We start from the raw sequence: 21835 nt of genomic DNA, 5'->3' as shown, positions 1-21835 counted from the left end.
GCCGCTGTTTCTGCAGAAGTACAGGCTGGATGTTTTCCTGCCCTGGGCACTGAGGGATGGCTGGTCTGGGCACACGGCTCTGGCTGCTCCCGGTGACCCTCTGGCTGCTGGCTCTGCTCACAGGTAGGCACCAAACGGGGCTTGCACTTCAGAGCAAGGAGCCAGGACAATGGCCTGGGGTGTGTCCCCTGCTCGTGGGCTTCCCCCAGCTCTGCCTCTCAGGGCAATAATTTTAAGCTTTGTGCTGGTCTCTCTCAGTCCTGCTCTGTGCTGGGAGCCTCCCAGGGAGCCCAGGAGGGCACACAGGGCTCGGAGCCCAGTGCCTGCCCTGGGTTTGGGTTCTGCTTCCCTTGGGGTGTGCAGACAGGACACATTCTGGGGCAGGCAGGTGTCTTTGGCCGAGCGGGTGCAGAGCCAGCCTGGCTGGGGGTGCAGGTGGCAGGAAAGAAGGGTTGTTGAGGTTTATTAACCATTTATTACTCTCAGAGGCCTGGGAATGAGGCTGGCACATCGCCAAGGCTATGGCCTCTGCTCTGTGGGGTTCAGTGCTCAGGAGAAGAGGAAAAATGGGAGGCAAAAGGCTTTTGGGGTGATTTGTGGAGTCTGTGTGCACATCCCCGCGCTGGTCCCCTTACAGAAGCAGCAGCAAAAGCCAGGACATGGCTCCTGTCCCCTTCCAGATCCTCTTGCCTGATGCAGGGACACCTACAAGAATCTGCAGCAGATCCCACTCTCAGAGGAAAACGTGTGCCCACGGAACAAAGGGCATTTAAAGGGCTCCTCTAGTGCCACACAAGTCCAGCATGGATTCAAGGCTGCAGGGTTTCAATTTGGCTCTCATGATGATTTTGAGGGAGGACAGGGGAAGTTCAGCCCACTTGTAGCTGCAGTGGAACTCCTGACTCAGAGGGGTGTGAGGGCTTTCAGGTGAGGGACCAGCCTGGTCTTCCTTTAGAAACACCAACAGAACCTGGGGAGCAAAGCCTTGGCACAAAGCTGTGCTGGGGACACAACCAGTGCCCAGCCAGGACAAAGGGCATCTCATCCTGGAACAAAATGGAATGGGGCTGGAGGGGAGGATTTGCCTGCGGAGGTGTCGGTGCTGAATGTGAACAGGGCAGCAGGGACCTGGAAGGGGCTCTGGGGCAATGAAAGGAGCCCCTGCCTTGGGCAGGAGGTCCCTGCAGGCTGGGAGTCTGCAGGAGGTGGTGCAGAACTCAGCTGGGGAACTGAACCTTTCTTCTTCTTTTTCTGTTCCTTCTTCTCCTTCTGGGGATGGGGAGGTTTGCAGCTGCCCTGCAGAGAGGGGCTGCAGCTCCTCCACAGGGTTTGGTGAATCTCCATCGAGAGGAGGGAACTGGGCACTCAAGCGGGGCAGTAAACAGGGCTGGGGCTTCCTGCCCAGCTGCAGCAAGAGGAACCAGGCCCAGCGGCACTGGAGCCGTGAGCAGGGCACCCGTGGGTGCTGGGGGGGTCCCCACCTCCCCCTGCTTCCTGCACTGCAGGTCCCACAGCACCAGCCCACAGCTCAGGGGGCTGTGTGGGGCCACAGGATCTGGGAACACCCCTGGCCACCACAGGGCCCTGAGCCCAGGAAATCCCAGCAGGGAAGGGTTTCTGCTTGGTTCAGGGAGTGGGAATGCAGAGCTGGGAGTATCTGGAGCCTTCCTGAGAGGCGCCAGCCTCGGAGACATTGTAGAGAGCAGGTTTCACTGGGGTATCAACCAGAAAACAACCTGGAAAACTTTCAGGAGACAGGATGGAAATCGAAGGGTTTGTACCCAAATCTGCACTACCCCAGGTCCTCTGAGCTGGGCTCTGTTGTTGCTCCTCAGAGCTCCATCCCCTATGGAGTGGGCAGGAAGGGCCAGGGCACGTCCATCCCACTGGGGACATCCTGCTGGGCTCCTGGCCACGATCTCAGCCCTTCTCCTGTCTTGCAGGTGGGATCTCAGCAGACAAGAACAGCACCGGGAACAGCACAGGTACCCCCAGACCTGCTGGGCTCTTCCCCTACGTGTGTGCTCCAGGGTCCTCCTGTCCCACAGAGATGCTGTCCCACCCCCCACAGGCTTTCCCCCCCACAAAGGCCATTCCCAGGCTGTGATATCCCCCATGGCTCATCCCCAATCCTGCTCCTTCCTCTCCCTCTGCAAAGCCGGGTCTGCTTTGTCTTTCCTGAGCACCCACAGGTTTTCCCTCTGCATTTGCTGCATGACCAAATCTGGGACCAGCACTGGCCTTGTTCCACAGCACTTGTGCCATTGTCCTTGTGCCATTCCCACCAGTGGGGCCCTAAGGGTGACCTCTGCAACCCAAACGGGCTCCTAAAGTCACCACTCTGGGACTAAAACATGGCCCAAAAATTACAAAATAAAGCAAAAGGCCAAAAAATATGGAAGCAAAAGAGAAACCAGATGGGATTCAACAGGATGTAATTTTGGAGCTGGGATTAACTAAATGCGCACAGAGAGGGGTGGGAGCAGGACAGAAGTATTGGAGTAAAGGTATCCCCACAGAAAATTGAAGTTTCCATTATGATGCCTTGTGAAGGCTGACCTAGAACAGAGACTAGACAGAGCTGAAGAATACGGGTAGGTATTTATTGGAAGGCCTCAAGGGATGCACCTTGGGCAGCATCAGAACCCAGCCAGGGCTACACCCCAGGTGAACCCAAAATGGTCACAAAATGCCCCACAGGTCACAGGGTCTCACACTTTTATAAGCTCTGCTCCATTTGCATATTGGAGTTCATTGTCCAATTCCAGCCCCAGCCCATGCAGTCCCATCCTGCTTGTTTTTCTCTCTTCAGCCCATGCTGTTTGTGCTCTTGGGTCTGAGATTTGGATCATTTGTCCTTGGTCCCCAGCTGGAGAAGGAATTGTTTTGCCTCCCTGCTCTGTGCAGAGAGCTCACCATCCCCTCATATGAAAGTCAGAAGTACACACTAAAGCAGTACAGAACCTGAAAAATATAAAGGCTAAAACCTGTGGCATCAATTAAAAGCAGACTTCCACCAAAAGCCTCAGATCTCATAGAATCACAGAATATCCTGAGTGGAAGGGAGACCCAAGGATCATCCAGTCCCACCCCTGGCCCTGCTCAGACACCCCAGCAATCCCACCCTGGGCACCCCTGGGAGTGGTGTCCGAATGCTGCTGGAGCTGCGGCAGCCTCGGGGCTGGGACCATTCCCTGGGGGTCTGGGATAAGGATTATTCACCAAAACCAAGCTGGATGCTCAAAAGCAGCATGAAAACGGGAAGCTCTTTGTTTAGGAGGTGCTGGGGGGCTGGGAGTGGCTGCAGTGACAGCCTTGTCCCCTGCAGGTGACAGGTGTCCCCTGGTGTACCAGAACATGCGGTACGTGGCCGTCAGGAAGAACATGCCCATCTACTTCATCTGCTACTCCCAGGAGCCCCAGACAATGCAGTGGTACAAGACAGCAGAGGACAGGGATGACATCTCTGTGCTGGATCAGAACACGGCCAGCTACCTCATCAAGAGGACAACCACCTCCATCAACCTCACCCTCATCAGGACCACCTCCGAGGACAGTGGGATCTACGTGTGTGACGAGAAGGGCCTGGTGCAGAAGGAGGAGCTGCACTCGTGTGGGACAGAGCTCCGGGTCATGGGTGAGTGGCAGCTCCCCGTCCTTCTGCACCCCAGGAGATGCTTTTTCTCCTCCTCTCCCATTTCCCCCTCCATACGAGCCCCACATGGTGCTCCCACACCTCTCCCTGTGCGGGTGGGACCCTCTCCGTCCCAGCTGTGGGTGCTCTGTGGCCCCCCAGAGGTTCTGTTCCTCACTGCCAGCCCCACGGAGCAGGAAAACCTCCCTGGGTCTGCCCTGGCATAGCCATCCTGCAAAAAACAGGGTCATGGTCCTCTAATAAATCAGACTTGTCCTGCTCCTGGTGACTGCCAGGTGCTGCCCAAGGTGTCCCATCCCAGAGTTGGTCCCTGATGCCAACCCTGGGGGCAGCTGCAGTGCTCTGGTCTCTCCCAATGCAGAGGACAGGTCACCCTGGTCCCCATGTCCCCCCTTGGTGACACACTGGCCATGGCGAGCTCATCACTCCCCTGCAGCCTGGCACAGAGGTGAGACCAGGGCTCTCCCTGTGCTGCTGCTCCCAGGTACCAGCAGCATCAAGCAGTTCCAGAACAGGAACACGCTGAAAGACGCCATCATCATCATCCAGTCCATCCTGCTCGTCATCTTCATCAGCATGCCCATCCTCCTCTTCCTAGATAAGGCAAGTGACAGTGCCTCCAGCAGAGGGGATGTCCCCAGCTGGACTCACAGCAGTGTCCTGCAGAGCATCCAAGGCAGGCCAGTCCTGGGTGTGGGATGGGTTTGGGGTTGTGGGTGGAAGCATGCATATCTGAAATGGGAACATACCCATCTCAAATGCTGTGTGGGGACTCCATGGATGTGCCTGTGGAAGTGGTGGGACCTGGCCTAGGGGACCAAGGCTGGGAGCAGGGGATCCTGGTGGGTGCTGACCCCAACCTGTGACTCTCCATAGGGTGAAGACAAGAAGAGCCCAGAGGAGGACCACACCTATGAGGTAATCACTGATAGCAGGACCTCCCTAACATCACCTGAGCCTTCACACTGGGGGTTGTGCCCCTGCTGGGTGTCTGCTGGGGATCACCTTGTAGCCCCTTCCTTGGGAGGAGGATCAGGGCACCTTCCCCCCAAATTATGCATCAGCTGTGTTGAGCTGCCCCAGAAAGCACCCAGTGCACATCCAACATCCAACCTCCAACCATCCCTGTCCTCTGTCCCTGTCAGAAGCTGCTCCAGGCTCAGGGGGAACAGCCTGGGAGGGTCCCCAGCTGAGTGTCCCAAGGGATGTGCCATGGCTGGAACCTCCTGCCATGTCCCACCTTCCTTTTTGTTGCTGCAGGGGCTGGAGGTGGAGCAGATGGCCACCTACGAGGACATCACTCCTTTCCGGGACGTGAAGGCCAAGTGGACGGTGGGGGAGCACCCAGGTGAAGAGTGAGGGGTCTGTACCCCCCGCCAGGCCCTGCCAGCACCCTGCAGCCCCCATGGGGACGGATCCCCTGGAGCACGGCTCTGCCCGGATCCAGGCTGCCAACACCTGCACAGCCCAGCTCAGGCCTGGGAGCCCGCTGCCCTGGGGTGCTCACGTGTCCAGGCTGTGTCCCCAAGGCTGCCCCACCCCACTGCCACTGTCCCCACCCTACTGACCGACCCTTACAGCCTCTGTAGAAATTAGGAGCCACCTGTGATCCCCCAGGAGCGAACTGGTCGCACGGCCCGGGCAGCCCCACACCCAGCACTAAGCTCCAGCCTGGTCAGTGCCAAGGAAGGACTGGGAATGAGGGCTCTGCTCCAGCCCCGCCACCCTGGGAAGGACAGGACCTGGCACTGCAAGGACACTGCCAACAGCACTGTGTGGCTGTTGTGAAAAGCAGATTTCGGGCCACTCTTCAGCTGTCAAAGCCATGGCTGTGTCCACAGGCCCAGCTGGCAGAGGTCTGAGGTGGAGGATCCCCCAAAGCCCCTCCTTTTCTCCAAAGACTATGGAAGAGCTGGGGAGAAAGGTCTCACCCAAAGGCTTGCTGCTCCCCAAGCAAGAGCTGGCCCCTGTCAGAAGGTCGTCCCCATGGTGAGGGACATGTGTGACCTCAGAACATCTGGGAAAATTATAAATTGTGGGACACAAACCTCCAGCTGCTTTTGAAGTCCTAATAAAGGTAATGGGTAAATCCTCATCCTGCTCCATCCTGCCATGCCCATTCCAGGGGTGTCCCATGACCCTGGTGCCGATTTCCTGGGAATAATGAGCAGCTTTTTGGGTCCAGCTTAGCTGGAAACCAAACTTCACCTCTTCAAACTTCACCCAGAGGGCAGGCAGGGATGGAAAACCAAGAGCAGATGTGAGGCTACCCGTGGGGACCTCAACAGTGCCAAAACAGCAGCTTGGGATGGGACAAAGAGAATCAGCAGGATCCAAAGCAGGAGAACGGGGCCCAGGACCAGCAACCCCACTCTCAGCTAGATCTGGTCTTGAAGGAGAAGACCAGACAAAACATCTGGAGATTGGGTTTCTAATTAAATTATCTTGTCATGGCAGCAACAGCTGAGGGTGGTGGGCTCAGGGCCAGCTGGGCACCCGAACCAGGGCTGGGGGGGGCAGAGTGGGCATGGGGGCTTGGCTGGACGAGGGTGACAAGGACATTGTGGCTCAAACTGTCCCCTCTCAGAGAGCCCAAGGCCTCTGTGTCCTGGTGTTTCACGATATTTTGGGCTCCAAGCAGCTCCTGCAACTGCTCTGCACCCCAAAAACAGCCAGAGAAGGATAAAATTCTAAGCAAAAAAGGTTTTACATAAGTAACAGGACGATTCTTTACCAGTAAAGCACCTGAGTGGAAAACTGGAATTCAGTTTAAGCAGCATATAATCCAGCATTTTGGAATTGATTTTTACTAGTTAAATAAAACTACCCCAAATTAGTTCTGCCACATATATATAAAAGTTATTTAAGCATATTTTACTTATAAAATTGGTTAATTAAAAAAAGGAGCATTCACAGGGAGAGAAAAGAACTGGCTGTTCCTGGTTTCCACATTTGCCAAGATTTTAGGACTTGCAGAGCTCACCCCTCCATTCCTTGTTTTCAGTTTCTAAATGGAAGATGGAAGTTTTTTCTGGCCTTCCCAGCTCCAGATTCCTCAGATCTCTGTAAATAACTCACTCAAGTGACTGAACAGAATAATAGAAAAAAATAAAGAAAATCTGCTGTTTGCATCTGGTGAGGAACCACTTGTGTCAAAAGCAGTTTTTGTGACCCCAGTCCTGCTCTGCTGCTCCCTTAGCCCAGGGCTTTGGCCTCCTTTAAAATGCCAGAAGTAAATAAATATTTTTGTAGTGTTGTTGGTTTATTTGAAATGCTTGGAGTCGTTTCTAAGGATCCTGGAGATGGGGGTTAGTTTCATTCTATATTCAGAGTGGTCTGTGTTTAAAACACATTTAATGTTAATAAATATATCAGTCTATGCAGCCCAGGCTCTGTATTTTGTCCTGATTTCTGTCATTGAATCATGGAATCACACAGGTTGGAAAAGCCCTGTAGGATCATTGTGTCCCCCAGCACTGCCAAGGCCACCACTAGCCCCTGTCCCTAGTGCCACATCCACACAGCTTTCAAATCCTTCCAGGGATGGGGACTCTACCGCTGCCCTGGGCAGCTGTGCCAGGGCTGGACACTCCTTTCAGGGAAGGAATTCTCCCCCGTATCCAACCTAAACCTCCCCTGGCACAGCTTGAGGGTGTTTCCTCCTGTCCTTGGTAGAAGGGACCGACCCCCACCTGGCTACAACCTCCTTCCAGGGAAAATCCCTGTTTTCCATTGAGATGCTCAGGCAGACAGGCAGGGTTGCCTGGGGAGCTGAACTGGGGGTTCAGCCTCATCTTCCCACAGGAGTTCAGTGAAACCCAGCAGTTCCAGCTCTGGTAAATAATCCCCATCAATCTGAAATGGCATTTCTCCTTGGAGCAGTGAGTTCAGAGAGATAATCCCCCACACCCCAAACGTTCTGCAGATCTGGGCTGTGGCTCAGCAACAGCTCCTCGGTCAGGATTCCCCGGGCTGGAGATCACCAGGACCCCGGGAGCGCACCCAGGAAAAAGCCGTTTCACTTGTTTAAAAGCTCCGGGAAAGGTGGGTGGACACGGAGCCATCCTGAAGAGGATGAAGGGGTTTTTTTGTTTTCCAAGGAATGTGGAAATCATGGAGTGTGACGCTGCTTTAGATGGGATGCTGTGTCTTGGGAATGCAGGAACTGCAGAGACGGAAAATGGCCCGGCTGAGGTGTGGGAGCCGCTTATGCAACCGCGGCTCTGCCCGGCCAGGCGCTCGTCATGCGCCGCTTCTGCCTCATTTACTGCCCAGACAGCGGGGGACAAAGCCAGCCTCGGGGAGCCTGGGCCCGGGCCAGGCTCCGTGCGGGATCATGCGGATCCAGCTCCGCTCTCCCCGGAGCTGCTGCAGTGACACAGCCGGGGCTGGGCTGGGCTGGGCTGGGCAGCTGCGGCTCGGCTCAGCCCTGACGGATTTAAACACGACCTGGAGTAGAAAACATAAAAACACGCCCAGATGTTGCAGCTATGGGGTGACGGGACACCTGATAGCGGCAGGACCCGCTGTTCCCTCTGCTGCCAGGACTGACATTTCCCTGTGACACCACCGCGTCTCCAGCAGCAACACCCGGGGGCTTCTCGGAACAGCCCTGCTCTCCCTCATGTTTATCGAGCAGCTCTCCTCTCTCTACTCCCGCAGCTCCAGCGGCTCCGGGGGTGATGCTGCTGCGTGGAAACCAGAGCCACACACAGCAAACGGGGGCCTGGGCGAGCCAAATCACCCCCATACACAGGACATCCCCTGAACATCAGACAAAGGCCAAACAAGTCTGGTTTGGAGCAATGGGGGCTTTATGTGGAGTAAAAGTCCTTTAAATACCCCCTGGAGCTGTCCATTCCAGGTTCTGTCTTGTTTTTCTCAAAACCTGGGATGGGTGGGTTGTGTCCTCTCTTCAAGGCCAGGCTGGACAGGGCTCAGAGCAGCCTGGGAGAGGAGAAGGTGTCCCTGCCCATGGCAGGGGTAGCACTGGATGGGCTTTAAGGTCTCTTTCAACCCAAATCACTCCATGATTCTCCGACTCCCTTCCCCATCTCCTCTTCCCCATCCCTTCTATCCCCTTTCCACATCATTCCTCTCCTTAATCCCACGGTATTTCATGTTTGCATCTCAGGCAGGAGCAGGAAAATGCTCATGAGCAGGTTTTCCTACAGCCTCGTCCAGCTGAGGATCAGAGGAAGCTCCCAGAGCTCTGGATTTGCAGTGGGCAGGTTGGAATCCAAACCAGCATCAGGGCAGGACAGCTCCTTGTCTCCCCTGTGACAAACCAGCTCAGCAAAAGTGTTTGCTGAACTTTTGACGTTTTGGGAGAAATTGGAAGCAATTCCTTGGCAGAAATAGGATTCATCTGACAACATCCAGCCAGCTCAATCCCCACAAACAATAGAGAGGAAAACATCGTAGAATTATGGAATCCTTTAGGTTGGAAAAGGTTTCTAAGATCATCAGTCCAACCATTCCTCCAGCACCACCAAGGCCACCACTAACCCCTGTCCCCAAGTGCCACATCCACACAGCTTTACATCCCTCCAGGGATGGGGACTCCATCACTGCCCTGGGCAGCTGTGCCAGGGCTGGGCACCCCTTTCAGGAAGAACTTTTCCTTAATATCCAACCTAAACCTCTCCTGGTGCCACTCGCCACTTGCTTTAAGCCAGAAATATCCCGAGCTGGCCAGTCAGCCCTGTGGGCCAAGGCTGCAGAGCCAGGCAGGATCATCAGGAGGACACAAACAATCCCACCACGATCTGATTTGGGTCTTGCTGTGATGAGGAAACTTTTAATTGCAATAAACAGGAGAATATGGCGAAATCACGGAGCACTGGTCTCATCCCAAGGCAAACAAAGCTCCCCAAGCTGCACATCTGTGAAAATGCCTGTGATGAGGTAGCACCACCGTGAACACTTATGCATTTATGCAGGGGGAAGGTGCAGAGCTGTTGTTGTGATCATGGACACACAGATCCATTTTAAACAGACCCCCTGCTATATAAGGGGGGGCTCCACAGTTTCTTTCACCAGGTGAAAGAAGCAAACATTCCCAACCAAGCCACACCTGAGCAACTCACCAGCAAAAATGGCTCCAGGTACATTTTATTTCAGTTTTAAAGGACTTCCAGTGCTGGGTGTGTAGGGTGATAGGAGATGATGATGATGGGGTGGTTCTGTGGTGGGCTACACACACTCCTTACCATTCCTAAATCAAAATATGGCAATTTCTAAATCCATGAAACAGAAAACCTTTCCCTGAAGTGTGACTCTAATTCACTAATTAATCTTTAACCAAAAGTGGGCAAGGAGAGTGTTGCAAGCTTAAACAATGAGATCAAGCCACAGTTATAATAGTTACTATTACCATAAATGTTGGCATGGATAATAAAACTCATATTTGAAGCTTCAGACAGGGATGAGGATGATGTCTCATAATGTCCAAGTCCTACAGGCTCAAGGGCATTCCTCCTCCTACGGGTCTTTGTTTCTGCTGGGCTTTGTGGTCTGTGTGAGCACAGGTGGATTCATGTTGGATGTCATGGGCTGAAAACCTTTAGGCTTGACCAAGACCATCAAGTCCTAAAGGGACCAAAAGCAGCTGGTCACAGCACAGGTGATGCCACCAGCTCTTGTCCCAATGGGGGCAGGGACAAGGCCTAGGGGAAAGCAGCAGTATGTCAGGGAAAACCACAGGGACACCCCTTAGTTTTCATGGAGCAACCACAATTCTGGCCAGGAAGACGCTGCTGGTCTCACTGGGAGCAGCCCCAGCCCCAAGGGCAGGTCCAGTGAAAGGGTCCCTCGATTTCGGGGAGGGCTGAGCCCACCCAGTGTCCAACAGGGCACCATGGGAGGTGAGCGTGGATCCAGCAGAGACAGAACAGGCTTGGAATGAATTCCCAGGTGCCACCTCCTCCTCAGCACAGTCCCCAAGGACTCCCAACGCCTTCCTCTCCACTTTGCAGGGTCCTGGCTCTCTCCTCTGGCCATTGCTGTGATCACCCTGGGACTGCAGTGGCCACGGGCAGCTGCCACCTTCCCAGCCATGCCCCTGTCCAGCCTGTTTGCCAACGCTGTGCTGAGGGCTCAGCACCTTCACCTCCTGGCTGCTGAGACCTACAAGGAGTTTGTGAGTGCTGTGGCCTGAGGGCACCTTCTCGTGTTTCCTTGATGGCTCCAGGACTGTAGAACTTCCCAGACAATTCCCAGCTGTTGGGAAGCTCTCAGGGAGGAGAATGAACCTTAACAGGAGGTTGTGTCCCACCAGCCTGTCACCTCTGTCTCCCCTCTGATGCCTGATGCCTCCTTGGGGCCATTTCCACCTGTGTCCAGACCCCCTGCACAGGGGTAGCTGGGACGTGGCACAGATATTTTGCAGGATTTCTCTGTGTTGGTCACCTTTGTCCCTGGGAGGGTCTGAGTGCTTAAACCCAGCAAGTGTCTGCTGCTACCCAGGAGCTGGCACGGGCTGTCCCTTTGGCACAGGCTGTCCCTGGGGATCATCTCCTCCTTGGGAGAACCTGTACCAGGTGTGTTCTGTTCCTCCTCCTCCTCCTCTTGCAGTTTGTCTGGAGCAGTGTCTGCTCACCCTTGTGACACCCTGTTCCCTCTGGTGACACTGAGTCCTCTGCTGTCCACGGGCACAATTGGCCCTTACCAAAGAGCAGCACATTGTCCTAGGGAGAGGGAGACCTTCAGGGCAGCTGTTCTGCCAACACACAAACTCCTGTTTCCCAGCTTTCCACCCTGTCCAGAGGCACCTCCTGTTTCCCATTTATTCCTTGCAAAGAGGAATTCTGCAGGACAGCTTAGGAATTCTCCGTGCTCTTCTCCAGTCCACGGGCAGCAGACCTGAGTGTATCTGGGATGTCTCCACAGGAACGCAGCTACATCCCAGAGGACCAAAGGCACACCAACAAAAATTCCCAGGTAGCTTACTGCTACTCAGAAACCATCCCTGCTCCCACGGGGAAGGAGGATGCCCAGCAGAAATCGGTGAGTTCTGACCTGGGGCAGGCACAGACCTGTCTGTAGAGTCCCCACTGCAGGATCAGAGGGTTTCCACCTGTGAGACCTTTGGTGTTTTCACCCTCCTCTCTCTTTGCTGTTCAAACCCTGCAGACTCTTCTGGGTTACACTATAAATCATATTCCCAGCTCCAGCATGAAAACACTGCTGTCTGCACAGAACCTGGGGCTGGGTGGTGCCCTCAGCCTGCAAACTGGAGCTGCAGGAGCAGTGTCCCTCTCCGGGTCACTCCAGGCTGCTCCAGAGGGAGCAGGACACTTCACCAAGCACCATACCTACTCAGCTTTGACCCTTTCCTGCCTCAATTTCAGGACATGGAGCTTCTCCGGTTTTCCCTGGTTCTCATCCAGTCCTGGCTGACCCCAGTGCAGTACCTGAGCAAGGTGTTCACAAACAACTTGGTTTTTGGCACCTCAGACAGGGTGTATGAAAAGCTAAAGGACCTGGAAGAAGGGATCCAAGCTCTGATGAGGGTAAGTCCCAGCATGACTGTGGAATAACAGAAATCTTCCAGGCACGGGGCACTCTCAGGGATCCACAGACCATGAGAAATCTCCCTGCCTTCCACAGGGCATCCTTTGGACTTTGCTTCCCTTTATTATCCAAAGATCATGACCCCCCCCCCCCCCCCCCCCCCGCCCCCAGTGCACAGGTCCCATCACTGATGGGACATGGAGCCCATCACTGATGGGTCCTGTTCTTACTGTCCTGTAAGAACACAGGACAGATGTTACCACAACCCGTCAGGGAACAGATTCCACCAGAATTGCAACATTGCAATCCAAAATCTTTCCAAACCCAGCACCAAAGAATTCCCAGTTGCTGAAATACATCGAACAAACAGCAGCACAATGTTTGTTACATCTCCAGGCAAAGTACTTTGAAACAGGTAAATTTTCCAAGGTTTGAAACCTCACAACATTTTATAAACACATTTTTTTGTGCAGGGAAGGACTCACTCTGATGTTTTCCTCTTCCATTAATTCAACACTCCAAGCTGAGAGCTGGAGGGTGTTCTCTCCAAGGAAGATCTTGTCAGAGAATCCTAGAATGGTTTGGGTTGGAAGGGACCTCAAAGCCCATCCAGTGGGCTGTCCATGCCATGGGCAGGGACACTTTCCACTGTCCCAGGCTGCTCCAAGCCCTGTCCAGCCTGGCCTTGGACACTTCTAGGGATCCAGGGGCAGCCACAGCTGCTCTGGGCATCCTGTGCCAGGGCCTGCCCACCCTCACAGGGAGGAATTTCTTCCTGAGACTTAACCTGAATGTCCCCTCCTTTAGTTTAGAACCATTCTCCCTTGTCAGTCTCCCTCTCTTTTAAAGCCCCTTTAAGGTCTTCTTAATTTTGGGTTTGTTGTTTTAAATTAAATTGCCCATTATCTGCCAGGACACCCTTCAATTATGCTTATTCTATAAGTTTATCTGCCAACATCACCCTGAAGCTGTGAGAAATGAATCTGGGCCATTATTTATATCTTCTAGTAGTTAAACAGCTCTGCAAGTCAGGCCCTGTGAGCACACACAGAGCTTCTGTGCTGGAGTAAGAAGGCAAAGGAATCAGGACCACTGCAGATTTTGCTCTGCATTCTATGTGTGTTTGGGCATTGGGAAGCCACACACAGAAACAACATAAATATTCCTTTTCCACTAATTTATGACACTTTTTACTTCACCAAAACCATTCTGATGCTGAGCACAGCAGGGGGAGTTGCTGATTAAGGATCTCCAGATGGAGATGTGGGGCTGGATCAGAGCTTTGGGAAAGTGGGGGAAGAGAGAATTATTTGTGCAGTTTCCCATCCCTTTGCCTGGAGGGGTTGCAGAAAGCCCCTGTGATTCTGCCTTTATTTTAAGCCCCCCCACCAGGACACTCCTGCCTCCCTGCAGGCCCGTGTGTGGCCTGCACACACTCAGTGTGGCATTACCCCGCGGCACCACCTCCACCTGAGCGTTCTGCCACACACACGCCCAAAACCACGTCTGAAATCCCATTTAAGAGCGAGGGGGAATCCCTCTGACCTGTCCCAGAGCTCGGCGGGAGGTTTGTCCCTGGGAGACGCCCCTCCCGGAACGTCCCCGTTGTCCCGCAGGAGCTGGAGGAGCGGAGCCCGCGGGGCACGCAGGTGCTCAAACCCACCTACGAGAAATTCGAGCTCCACCTGCGCGGCGAGGACGCTCTGGTCAAGAACTACGGGCTGCTGTCGTGCTTCAAAAAGGACCTGCACAAGGTGGAGACCTACCTGAAGGTGATGAGGTGCCGGCGCTACGGAGAGGGGAACTGCGCCCTCTGAGCCCGCCCCGCTCCTGGAAGAAGAAACTGGAGAATAAAACTCGCTACTGCCGACACGAGTCTGGCTTTTGGGGGGCACGGGATGTTCGGGGCACTGGGAGGGGCGAGATGCCGCAGGGGGGTGAGAGTTTGGGGCTGGGAGGTGTATTTTGGGTTGGAGGATGAGGATTTGGGGCTGGGGAGGGGGGATTTAGGTCTAAGAATTTGCTTGAATTTGGAGCTGGGGGGAATTTGGGGCGGAGTTGGGACCGGGGGATGAGGATTTGAGGCTGGGAGGTTGGATTTGGGGATAGACTTGGGGCTACAAGGTGCATATGGGGTGGGGCACATTTGGGGCTGAGGGGGGTGGATTTGTGGCTTTGGGGGAGATTTAGGGGTAGATTTGGGACTGGGTGGTGGATTTGGAGCTGGAGGATAAGGATTTGGGGCTGTGAGGATGGATTTGGGGCTGAGGGTGATTTGGGAGTGGATTTGGGGCTGAACAGCAATTTGGGGCTGGGGGTGGATTTGGGGCTGGAAGGATGAATTAGGGCTTGGATTTAGGGTTGGGGAAGAGTTGGGACTGAGGGGAGTGAATTTGTGGCTTGGGAGGGATTTGGGGGTAGATTTGGGACTGAGCAGCAGATTTGGGGCTGGGAAAGCAGATTTGGGGTCTGAGGAGGGTGGGGCTGGGGGGTGAATTTGGAAGGAGCTGAGTCCAACGTGTTGGTGGTGCTCACGAGGTGGATGCTGGTGCCAGCCTTGGCACAAGCCAGCCCTGAGCAGAGGATTTTCCTGTCACTGCATTTGGGAACACCACGGCTTCCCTGGAGAGGCTCAGTTTTTTGCCCAGAGCCCACTCACCTCAGCAGGTTCGGGCACTTCTCAACACCAACCTCATGGCAAAAAGGGAAAAGCTGACAGCAAGGGAAGCCCTGGGCCTGCAGGATCAATCTTTGTTGTTGAAGTACTTGAAATGAGGGCACAGAGAGGTGTCCCCAAACCCCCTCGGTTGTTTTAACTCATTCCCAGTGCGCAGCTCTATCACTGCTTGTCCTTGTGGTGCCATTTCCTGAGACCCTGGTGTGCTCCCGTTTGTCCCACAAAAAGGAGGGTTTGCCTTTTCTTGTCTTCTTGGAAGGAACCAAGTCCAGGGTGGTCTTGGCTTCTCTGGAGCTGCTCCTGCCATGAGCCAGCCCTGGGCACTGCCAGGGAATGGTCCCAGTCCCCAGCCTGCCAGAGCTCCCAGAGATGCCCAGGGTGGGATTGTTGGGGTGTCTGTGCAGGGCCAGCGGTGGGACTGGATGATCCTTGGGGATCCCTCCCAAGTCTGGCCATTCCGTGGTTCTGACTCCTCCTGCAGTTTGCTTGGAGCAGTGTCTGACCACCCTTGTGACACCCTGTTCCCTGTGGTGACATTGAGTCACCTGCTGTCCCCGGGCATGGATCCTTACTGAAGAGCAGCAGCAAAACTGGAGCATTTTGGGGTGTGACACAACCAATACCCATCAGATTTTTTGTTTGTCAGTTGAGAAGATGGAATTTCTGCTGGTTTGCTGTCTCTCCACACTCCCCCTTGCAGCCCCTGCTTTCCAGCCCTTTCCAAAGCCACAGACAAAGCTGACCTGACCAGTACTGCCCCCAAGGGAAGTGAGCAGCAGAGTCAAACAGAAAGCTCTGTTCCTGCAGAATCATCCCTCAGCTCCCTGCCTGCTCACTTCCCTTGGGACAGGGTGGGAGGGAACTCAGCACTTGCCCTCCGCAAGGCACCATCCAGCCTGATGGAAAGGGGAACAGACGGAGATTTGGAAGGACTTGCTCAGGATGAGAGTGGCTGGGTGTCCTTCTGGCTCACTGCCTCATGCTGTCAGTCAGTCCTTACAAAGCACAAACATTTCCAAGTGGTAAATTCTGGGGAAGCTGCCCCTTATATATGACAAAAATACGTGCATAAGGATGAAACTAAAACATGTTGTAGAGAGGAATTTACGCTTGATTTCTCTCCCATGCCAATGAATTGTCTTTGGAACATTTCAACCTCAAAGAAGAAGTTTTGTTTGATCTCAGTTTTAATGATGCCACTGAATTAAAGCAGCTCTGTCTTCATCATTTCCAAAAGTTTTGCAGTGTTTTATTAAGAATGAAAGTTTAATCTTACGAGACACCATGTGCGATACATCCAATGTCTGCTTCTCCTCCAAATACATAACAGCAACAGAAATGGGCAATAAACCTAAATGCTACTAAAATTAATCCCCAAAATAAATGCTGGTTTTGGAAAGGAGGTGTTATCCTGTCAACTTATTGAGGTCAGCTATATCTGGAACCAGCAGAGCTGCAGGATTATTTAGACAGAGTATCAGATGTGTCCAGCACTTCCAGAACAACAAAAGGAATGAACACTCCCTGCAGGAGCCCACGTAAAGCCCAAAGTTGTTGTATTGTGTTATTTAGTTTGTCCCTGTTTTTCCCTCGTTTATGGTTTCATCCCAAGTTGTCTCCCCCTCCCTAAATGTCAATCCCATCCCCACTCCTCCCAAATCCCTAGAAATTTCCTTGTCAATTCCCACATCCCCTCCCTGGCACCTTGTCTCGACTCTCCAGCCCCTCTCTCTAGAAGCTTCCATGAAGGGTGTTGAGTGATCGGCCAAGGGCCAGGGGTTTCCCCTCCACAGCTCCCCAATATGCTGTCCTGCTTGTCAATTACTTCATGTCCACCTCCCCCCTATCCCCCTGTTGGTGGACAGCCAAACCCCTCCCTTGTTTCCACCCCCTAAAAAAAGGGGGTGCTCCAGTCTCCTCAGGGGCTTTCCAGTGTCAGGGGCTTTCCAGCGTTGTACCCCTGAGGCCAGGAGCTCCCCGGAGCTACCAATAAACCTTGTGTGAAAAATGCATACTTTGTGATTGGCTTTTTGCAAATATTACAATGAATATTATATGGGTAATGTTAGAAAGTTATGCTGTATTAATTGTCTTAAGTAGCGTGTTAAATATATTTTTAGGTTATAACACATTGTTAAAATAGAAACTATGCTATGTAGGAAACTTTTTAACTAGCTCAAGAAAGAGATGAGATGAGATAATCAAGAAATTCTTCGTGCAGAGATAACAGTGAACGGGCCCATGAAGAGTTACAGCCTCCTTATCAGAAAAGACAAACATCCTTCCAACTTCTCTCCGTCTTTATGGAACCACCAGGATTAAGGGGAAAAACCCTGACAAAAACCAGAAAAGTTCTTAATTTGCAAGGAATTTATGCATCAGCCCCGCAAGCAGCGCCCAGAGAGGCGCCCCGGCCCGGCCGGGAAGCGCGGCCCCCCGGCCTGAGAGGAAACGCGCGGGCGAACAGCTCGGGCCGGGGCGGCTCCGGCAGCGCTTGGGGCCGGGCGGCCTCCAGTCCTGGCCACAGAGTCACGGAGCCCCAGAGTCACTGGCGATGGAAAAGACCTTCAGCGAGTCCATCCTGTGCCCCATCCCCACCTTGGCAGCCAGGCCAGAGCACTCAGTGCCACCTCCAGCCGTTCCTTGGACCACTCCAGGCATGGGGAGTCCACCACCTCCTTGGGCTGCCCCTTCCAAGGCCTGTCACCCTTTCCATGAAGAAATTCCTCCCTGATGTCTGTGTTTCCTGTCTTACTGGACACCCTGACACTATTTTAAGGCTATTGTGAGCCATATTAGACAAAGGTGCGTTTCATGCATGTGCCTTAATCCTCCTTGAGAAGATGATTCTGCTCAATGACAGCAGCCCTTCAGCAGGAGGTGCAACAATGCAACCATCAGCCTGGGAGCCAAGCAGGTGTGAGGGAGGACAAAAAAACCTCAGGGATGCAGAGGGGACAATGCTGCTTGTGCAGCTCCAAGCCAGCACCATGGGGACACCAGTGTGCCATGGCCTCTGCAGGAGGACACCGGCCATTCCCCTTCCCACCCAGAGCTCTTGTGCTCACAGGAGACATCTGGAACACAAAAGTGTTGACCCTGGAAAGCTGCAGGGGCCTTGGGATGTTCTAGAAGCACTACTGCAAAGCCTCTTCCTTTGATATCCAAAGAGATATCCTGGAAGGCCTCGTTGGAATGGGAAAACTCTACAGGGAGTGCTGGAGCCAGGCACTGGCACTGGGGCTGGCAGAAATAACACCTGGATGAGGAACAACCAGGTGCATGTTCTGCTCAGCCCAGTGGCAGAGCTGAGGGGGGAAGTGGAAAGATAAGGAGTGTCAGGGAGTGGGAGAGGGAGAGGGACTGGTGGAGCCACTCCAAAGCAGCCATTGGACAAATGTCCCAAACAGACACATCCAGAAAGACGAGGATGCCCAAGGGTGTTGCCAGCAGGCAGAAGGAGGGGAGCCAAAAGACAGGGGGAATGGAAACAGGTCCCTGCTGGGGACAGCGGGGGAATCCCCTCCTGGCCCATCTCACCTTCCCAGCTCCCACTACCCAACACGGTGGGGGCTCTGGGCCTCTGGGGCCAGGACAATCACGATGTGGATGAGCTCCATCCAGGCTGGAGGGGCTGCCCAGGGTGAGTCAGTGCAGCCACGCTGTTTGAGAGGCTCCCTGGGCACGCTGTCCTGAGGGGCAGAGGAGTCCAGGGAGGCTGGACATTGTGCAAGGTGAAATCCTTGAAGGCACAGGCAGGATCAGGCTGTGCCCGTGTGCCTAAAGACGAGCTGGTGAGGAAGCAGACCAGCGGAGCAGGAAGTTTTGCCTGGAACTCAGGGAAAACACAGAATTTACAGCTTTAGAAGGAGGGCAGCACCACAGGAGGATGGCAGGGATGTCATTGGGGCATGCAGGGAGAAAGGTAGAAAAGCAAAGGCCCAGCTGGAACTGAATTTGGCCAATTCCATAAGGGAGAACAGAAACTGCTTTTACAAGTACATCAGCAACACCAGGAGGAACAAGAACAATTTTGTTTTTATTGAATGCAGGGAGAAACTTTGCCACAAGGGATGAGGAAAACCCTGAGATACTGTTGCCTCCTCTCCGGGTCCCGAGCTTCTGCTTGCTTGCAGCAGCCTCCGGGCTTCCCTCAGCAGTGACAGCAAGAAAATAACAGTCAAGGAAAAAGCATCCAAGGAAATAACAACAGCCAACAAAGCAGCATCCAAGGAGAGCCTCAGGTAAAATGGGAGGTGAAGAATTGCTGGCATCCCATTAACTTCTTGAAAGTCTTCCCCCTTACTTCTTCACACTCTGTCTCTTCCTGGGATGCTTATCTCTGGGATTCATAGGCATCCCTGATGCGTTGAATCCATGGCAATTCAGACTTCCTAAACAGGGAACAGCACTGGGAAGCACCATGAATAGCATGGGAACAGGAGCAACACTTGGAGGAGCTCCCTGCCCTTTTCTGCTCTACATTCTGTGCTTCCTTGTTATCCTTCCTCCCTCTCTGTGGCAGTTTTACACAGAACCTGAAAAAATCAGAAAGGGAAAACAGGGATAAAAAGAGAAAGCAGCTGGTGATGGAGGCTGTGGGCAGCAGGCCTGCCTGTGCTCTGCCCTGTCTGGGAAGCAGCTGCTGGAGGAGTTGGGAAGGGACATTTCCAATGCTGCAAAGCAATGGAGTGAGCGAGGTGAATGGGGAGAAAAAGGCTTCTGGACATCCCATCCCCAGAGGTCCCTGCTCCTGCTCTGTAAGCAGGGAGGTTTGGCCAGGGAGGGCTGCAGCAGGTGCCAGCACCTCTTCCTGCTCAGGGCTGTGTCAGCAGAGCCTGAGGAAGACAGGGAGCCCCAGCAGGGATGGCAATGGCTGGCAATCCAGGGAATGAGCCCTGCATGCAAAAGGCAACTAGAGAGGATGGGAGTGAGTTCTTCACCAGCCACTGTGGGGAGGGAGCGGGGAAAAATAGGGCAGAGCCATCAGCAGAGGAGACTGTTCTGGGAACACAGAGGTACTGCTCGTGCTCAGAGAAATTGGGGAGTGCACCGGAGCCCAAGGCATCCATCCCAGTGCTGGTGTGGGAAGGGCTGGTTGGGCTGGGAGCCCCTGGCCGTGCCCAGCGCTGTCGCTCAGGAGCCGCTTCCTTGGGGCTCCCCCAAACGCGACATGTTGGAAACACAGCCAGGGGAGTCCTGGGCAGCAGCACCTGCACGGCTGTGGGGCTCCAGAAGGAGTTGCTCTGCACAGGAAAGACTCTGGTGGCACAGCAGTGGCATAGGCAGGGAGCAGTTACCTTCTCAGCCAAGAGTCCCTGGTGTGGCAGGGTGGGGAGTCAAGTTCGCAACGTCGGGGGTACTTCTGGGGATGGAAAATGGGAGATTTGTAACATCAGTTTTCCTGTAATACTCTGCCAAACAGGAGAGGGTGAAAGCTCTCATTGCTGTGGCTGAAGGCAGGAGAGCAAAGCTGAGCTGGGGAGAGCTGGGACACAAGGCAGGACAAGTTTCCCCTAGGCAGGCTGGACCCTACTGAGCTGGGTGCTGTGGATGCTGCCACAAGCTCCAGGCTTGGGAAAACATCTCCTGTGGTACCCAGCACATGCAAGGGCATCTGGGCACACCAGCTACAAACAGACAGCTGTGTGTCAAACAAAATATTGACTTACGTGGAAGACACACTTCAGTATCAGCAAAACGAAGACGAAGACAAACAGCAAAACCACAAATGTGCTCACGTACAGCACAGCCTCTAGTTTCTGCTGTGAGGAAAGAAAGGAAGATCACGGGGGTAAGTGGCTTGATCCTTCCATTCTCCCTTGCCTAGAAGGACACACGCAGCACTGCCTGCAGCACTCCTACCTTCACTTTGAGTTTCTTGCCCTTCCCCAAGGCCATGTGAATTATCATGTTCTCTTGCAGACGACACTGGCCCATGGGATCAGAGGCTCCCTGGTTCTCTTGCCTCTCACTGAGTACCTTTAGGAGCAGCCTGGTCTTCGAGACCATCTTGGCACAGGCCTGCTTGAGCTGGGGCAGGCTGCAGTCCTTCCTCAGGGCTCGCTCCACGTGGGCCATGAATGTCTGCAGGCCTTTGTGTGCCTCCAGCAAGCGCAGGCGATGATCAACATTGGTTTCCAGTTCTTTTGGAACTGGCACAAAGTCTGGACTTTGGGGGCTCACAGGTTTATTGAGGAGCATGGAGGCTTCCTCCTCTGTGGTGTCAGGGTTGATCAGGTGGTGCCTATCTAGAGAGGAATGCTCCTCTTCAGCCGTGGCTCCTCCTCTGCTGCTCACAGCAGGGTGGCTCTGAACCAATGGGTCAGAGAGAAAATCCAGGTTCCTGTTTAGACCCTGGTCAGATCTGGAACTTCGCACTTTCACAGGTCTCCAAACCTGGTAGAAAAGCTGATTATATCCAACCCAATACTGGCTGTCCTTCTTCTTGTGCCATTTGTGTGTCCTGACATAGTACTTCTTCGGAGCTGGAACTTCCTCCTCATCTCTGTGTGGTCCAGTGATGGAGGCATCCTCAGCAGGTTTTAATCCACCAGCTACAGCCGAGGGCTTTAATCCTTCTGAGTATAAAAGTGACTCCATCTTCTCTTGATCCCAGCTTGAGGGTGTCTTTTCCACCACATGCTTCAGCCTGGAAGGCTGGGGCTGGTGTGGGACAATGCTTTTTGCAGTCTTGATGCTTTTAGACTTGTGCAGCTTCTTCTTGAGCTTGGCTCTCAGGTCATCAGCACTTGTTTTGCCTTTGTGCCCCAAGAGATGCTGAGGGGCAAATGAATTTGTTCTGGAACTGTTCAGGCTGCTGACATCACCCTCAGTGCTCAGGGAAACCTCAAGCGTCACAGTTCCATGATCTCCCAGTGAAGGCTCCTTGGGCTTGAGGCTCAACACTGGGCTGCTGTTCAGCTCTCTGCGTTGTTCCATGTCCATTATTTCTCCCCGTGTCTGTAGCAGAGTTGTGTGAGCTGGAG

At 53.8% G+C, this 21835-nt stretch overlaps 3 protein-coding genes across 3 annotated transcripts; 2 read left to right on the top strand and 1 right to left on the bottom strand.

Annotated features, from left to right (window-relative positions):
- Positions 1–7024, top strand: CD79B (CD79b molecule). The gene is made up of 6 exons (XM_054000264.1): positions 1–123; positions 1944–1985; positions 3329–3637; positions 4140–4258; positions 4532–4573; positions 4916–7024. Exons 1-6 carry the CDS (start codon positions 57–59, stop codon positions 5012–5014), a joined length of 678 nt encoding a protein of 225 aa, XP_053856239.1. The 5' UTR covers positions 1–56; the 3' UTR covers positions 5015–7024.
- A 2728-nt stretch (positions 7025–9752) lies between these two features.
- On the top strand, positions 9753–13986 carry LOC128819893 (somatotropin). Its single transcript, XM_054000294.1, has 5 exons — positions 9753–9762; positions 10633–10796; positions 11546–11662; positions 12007–12168; positions 13786–13986. Exons 1-5 carry the CDS (start codon positions 9753–9755, stop codon positions 13984–13986), a joined length of 654 nt encoding a protein of 217 aa, XP_053856269.1.
- A 4918-nt stretch (positions 13987–18904) lies between these two features.
- On the bottom strand, positions 18905–21788 carry LOC128819690 (leucine-rich repeat-containing protein 37A-like). The gene is made up of 4 exons (XM_053999916.1): positions 20712–21788; positions 20519–20611; positions 20147–20211; positions 18905–19384 (listed from the first exon to the last, which is right to left on the bottom strand). Exons 1-4 carry the CDS (start codon positions 21786–21788, stop codon positions 19183–19185), a joined length of 1437 nt encoding a protein of 478 aa, XP_053855891.1. The 3' UTR covers positions 18905–19182.
- Positions 21789–21835: the final 47 nt, after the last annotated feature.

The sequence above is a fragment of the Vidua macroura genome, chromosome 27 (assembly GCF_024509145.1).
Source record: "Vidua macroura isolate BioBank_ID:100142 chromosome 27, ASM2450914v1, whole genome shotgun sequence".
NCBI lineage: Eukaryota > Metazoa > Chordata > Aves > Passeriformes > Viduidae > Vidua > Vidua macroura.
This window is presented reverse-complemented; position numbering and strand designations above follow the sequence as displayed.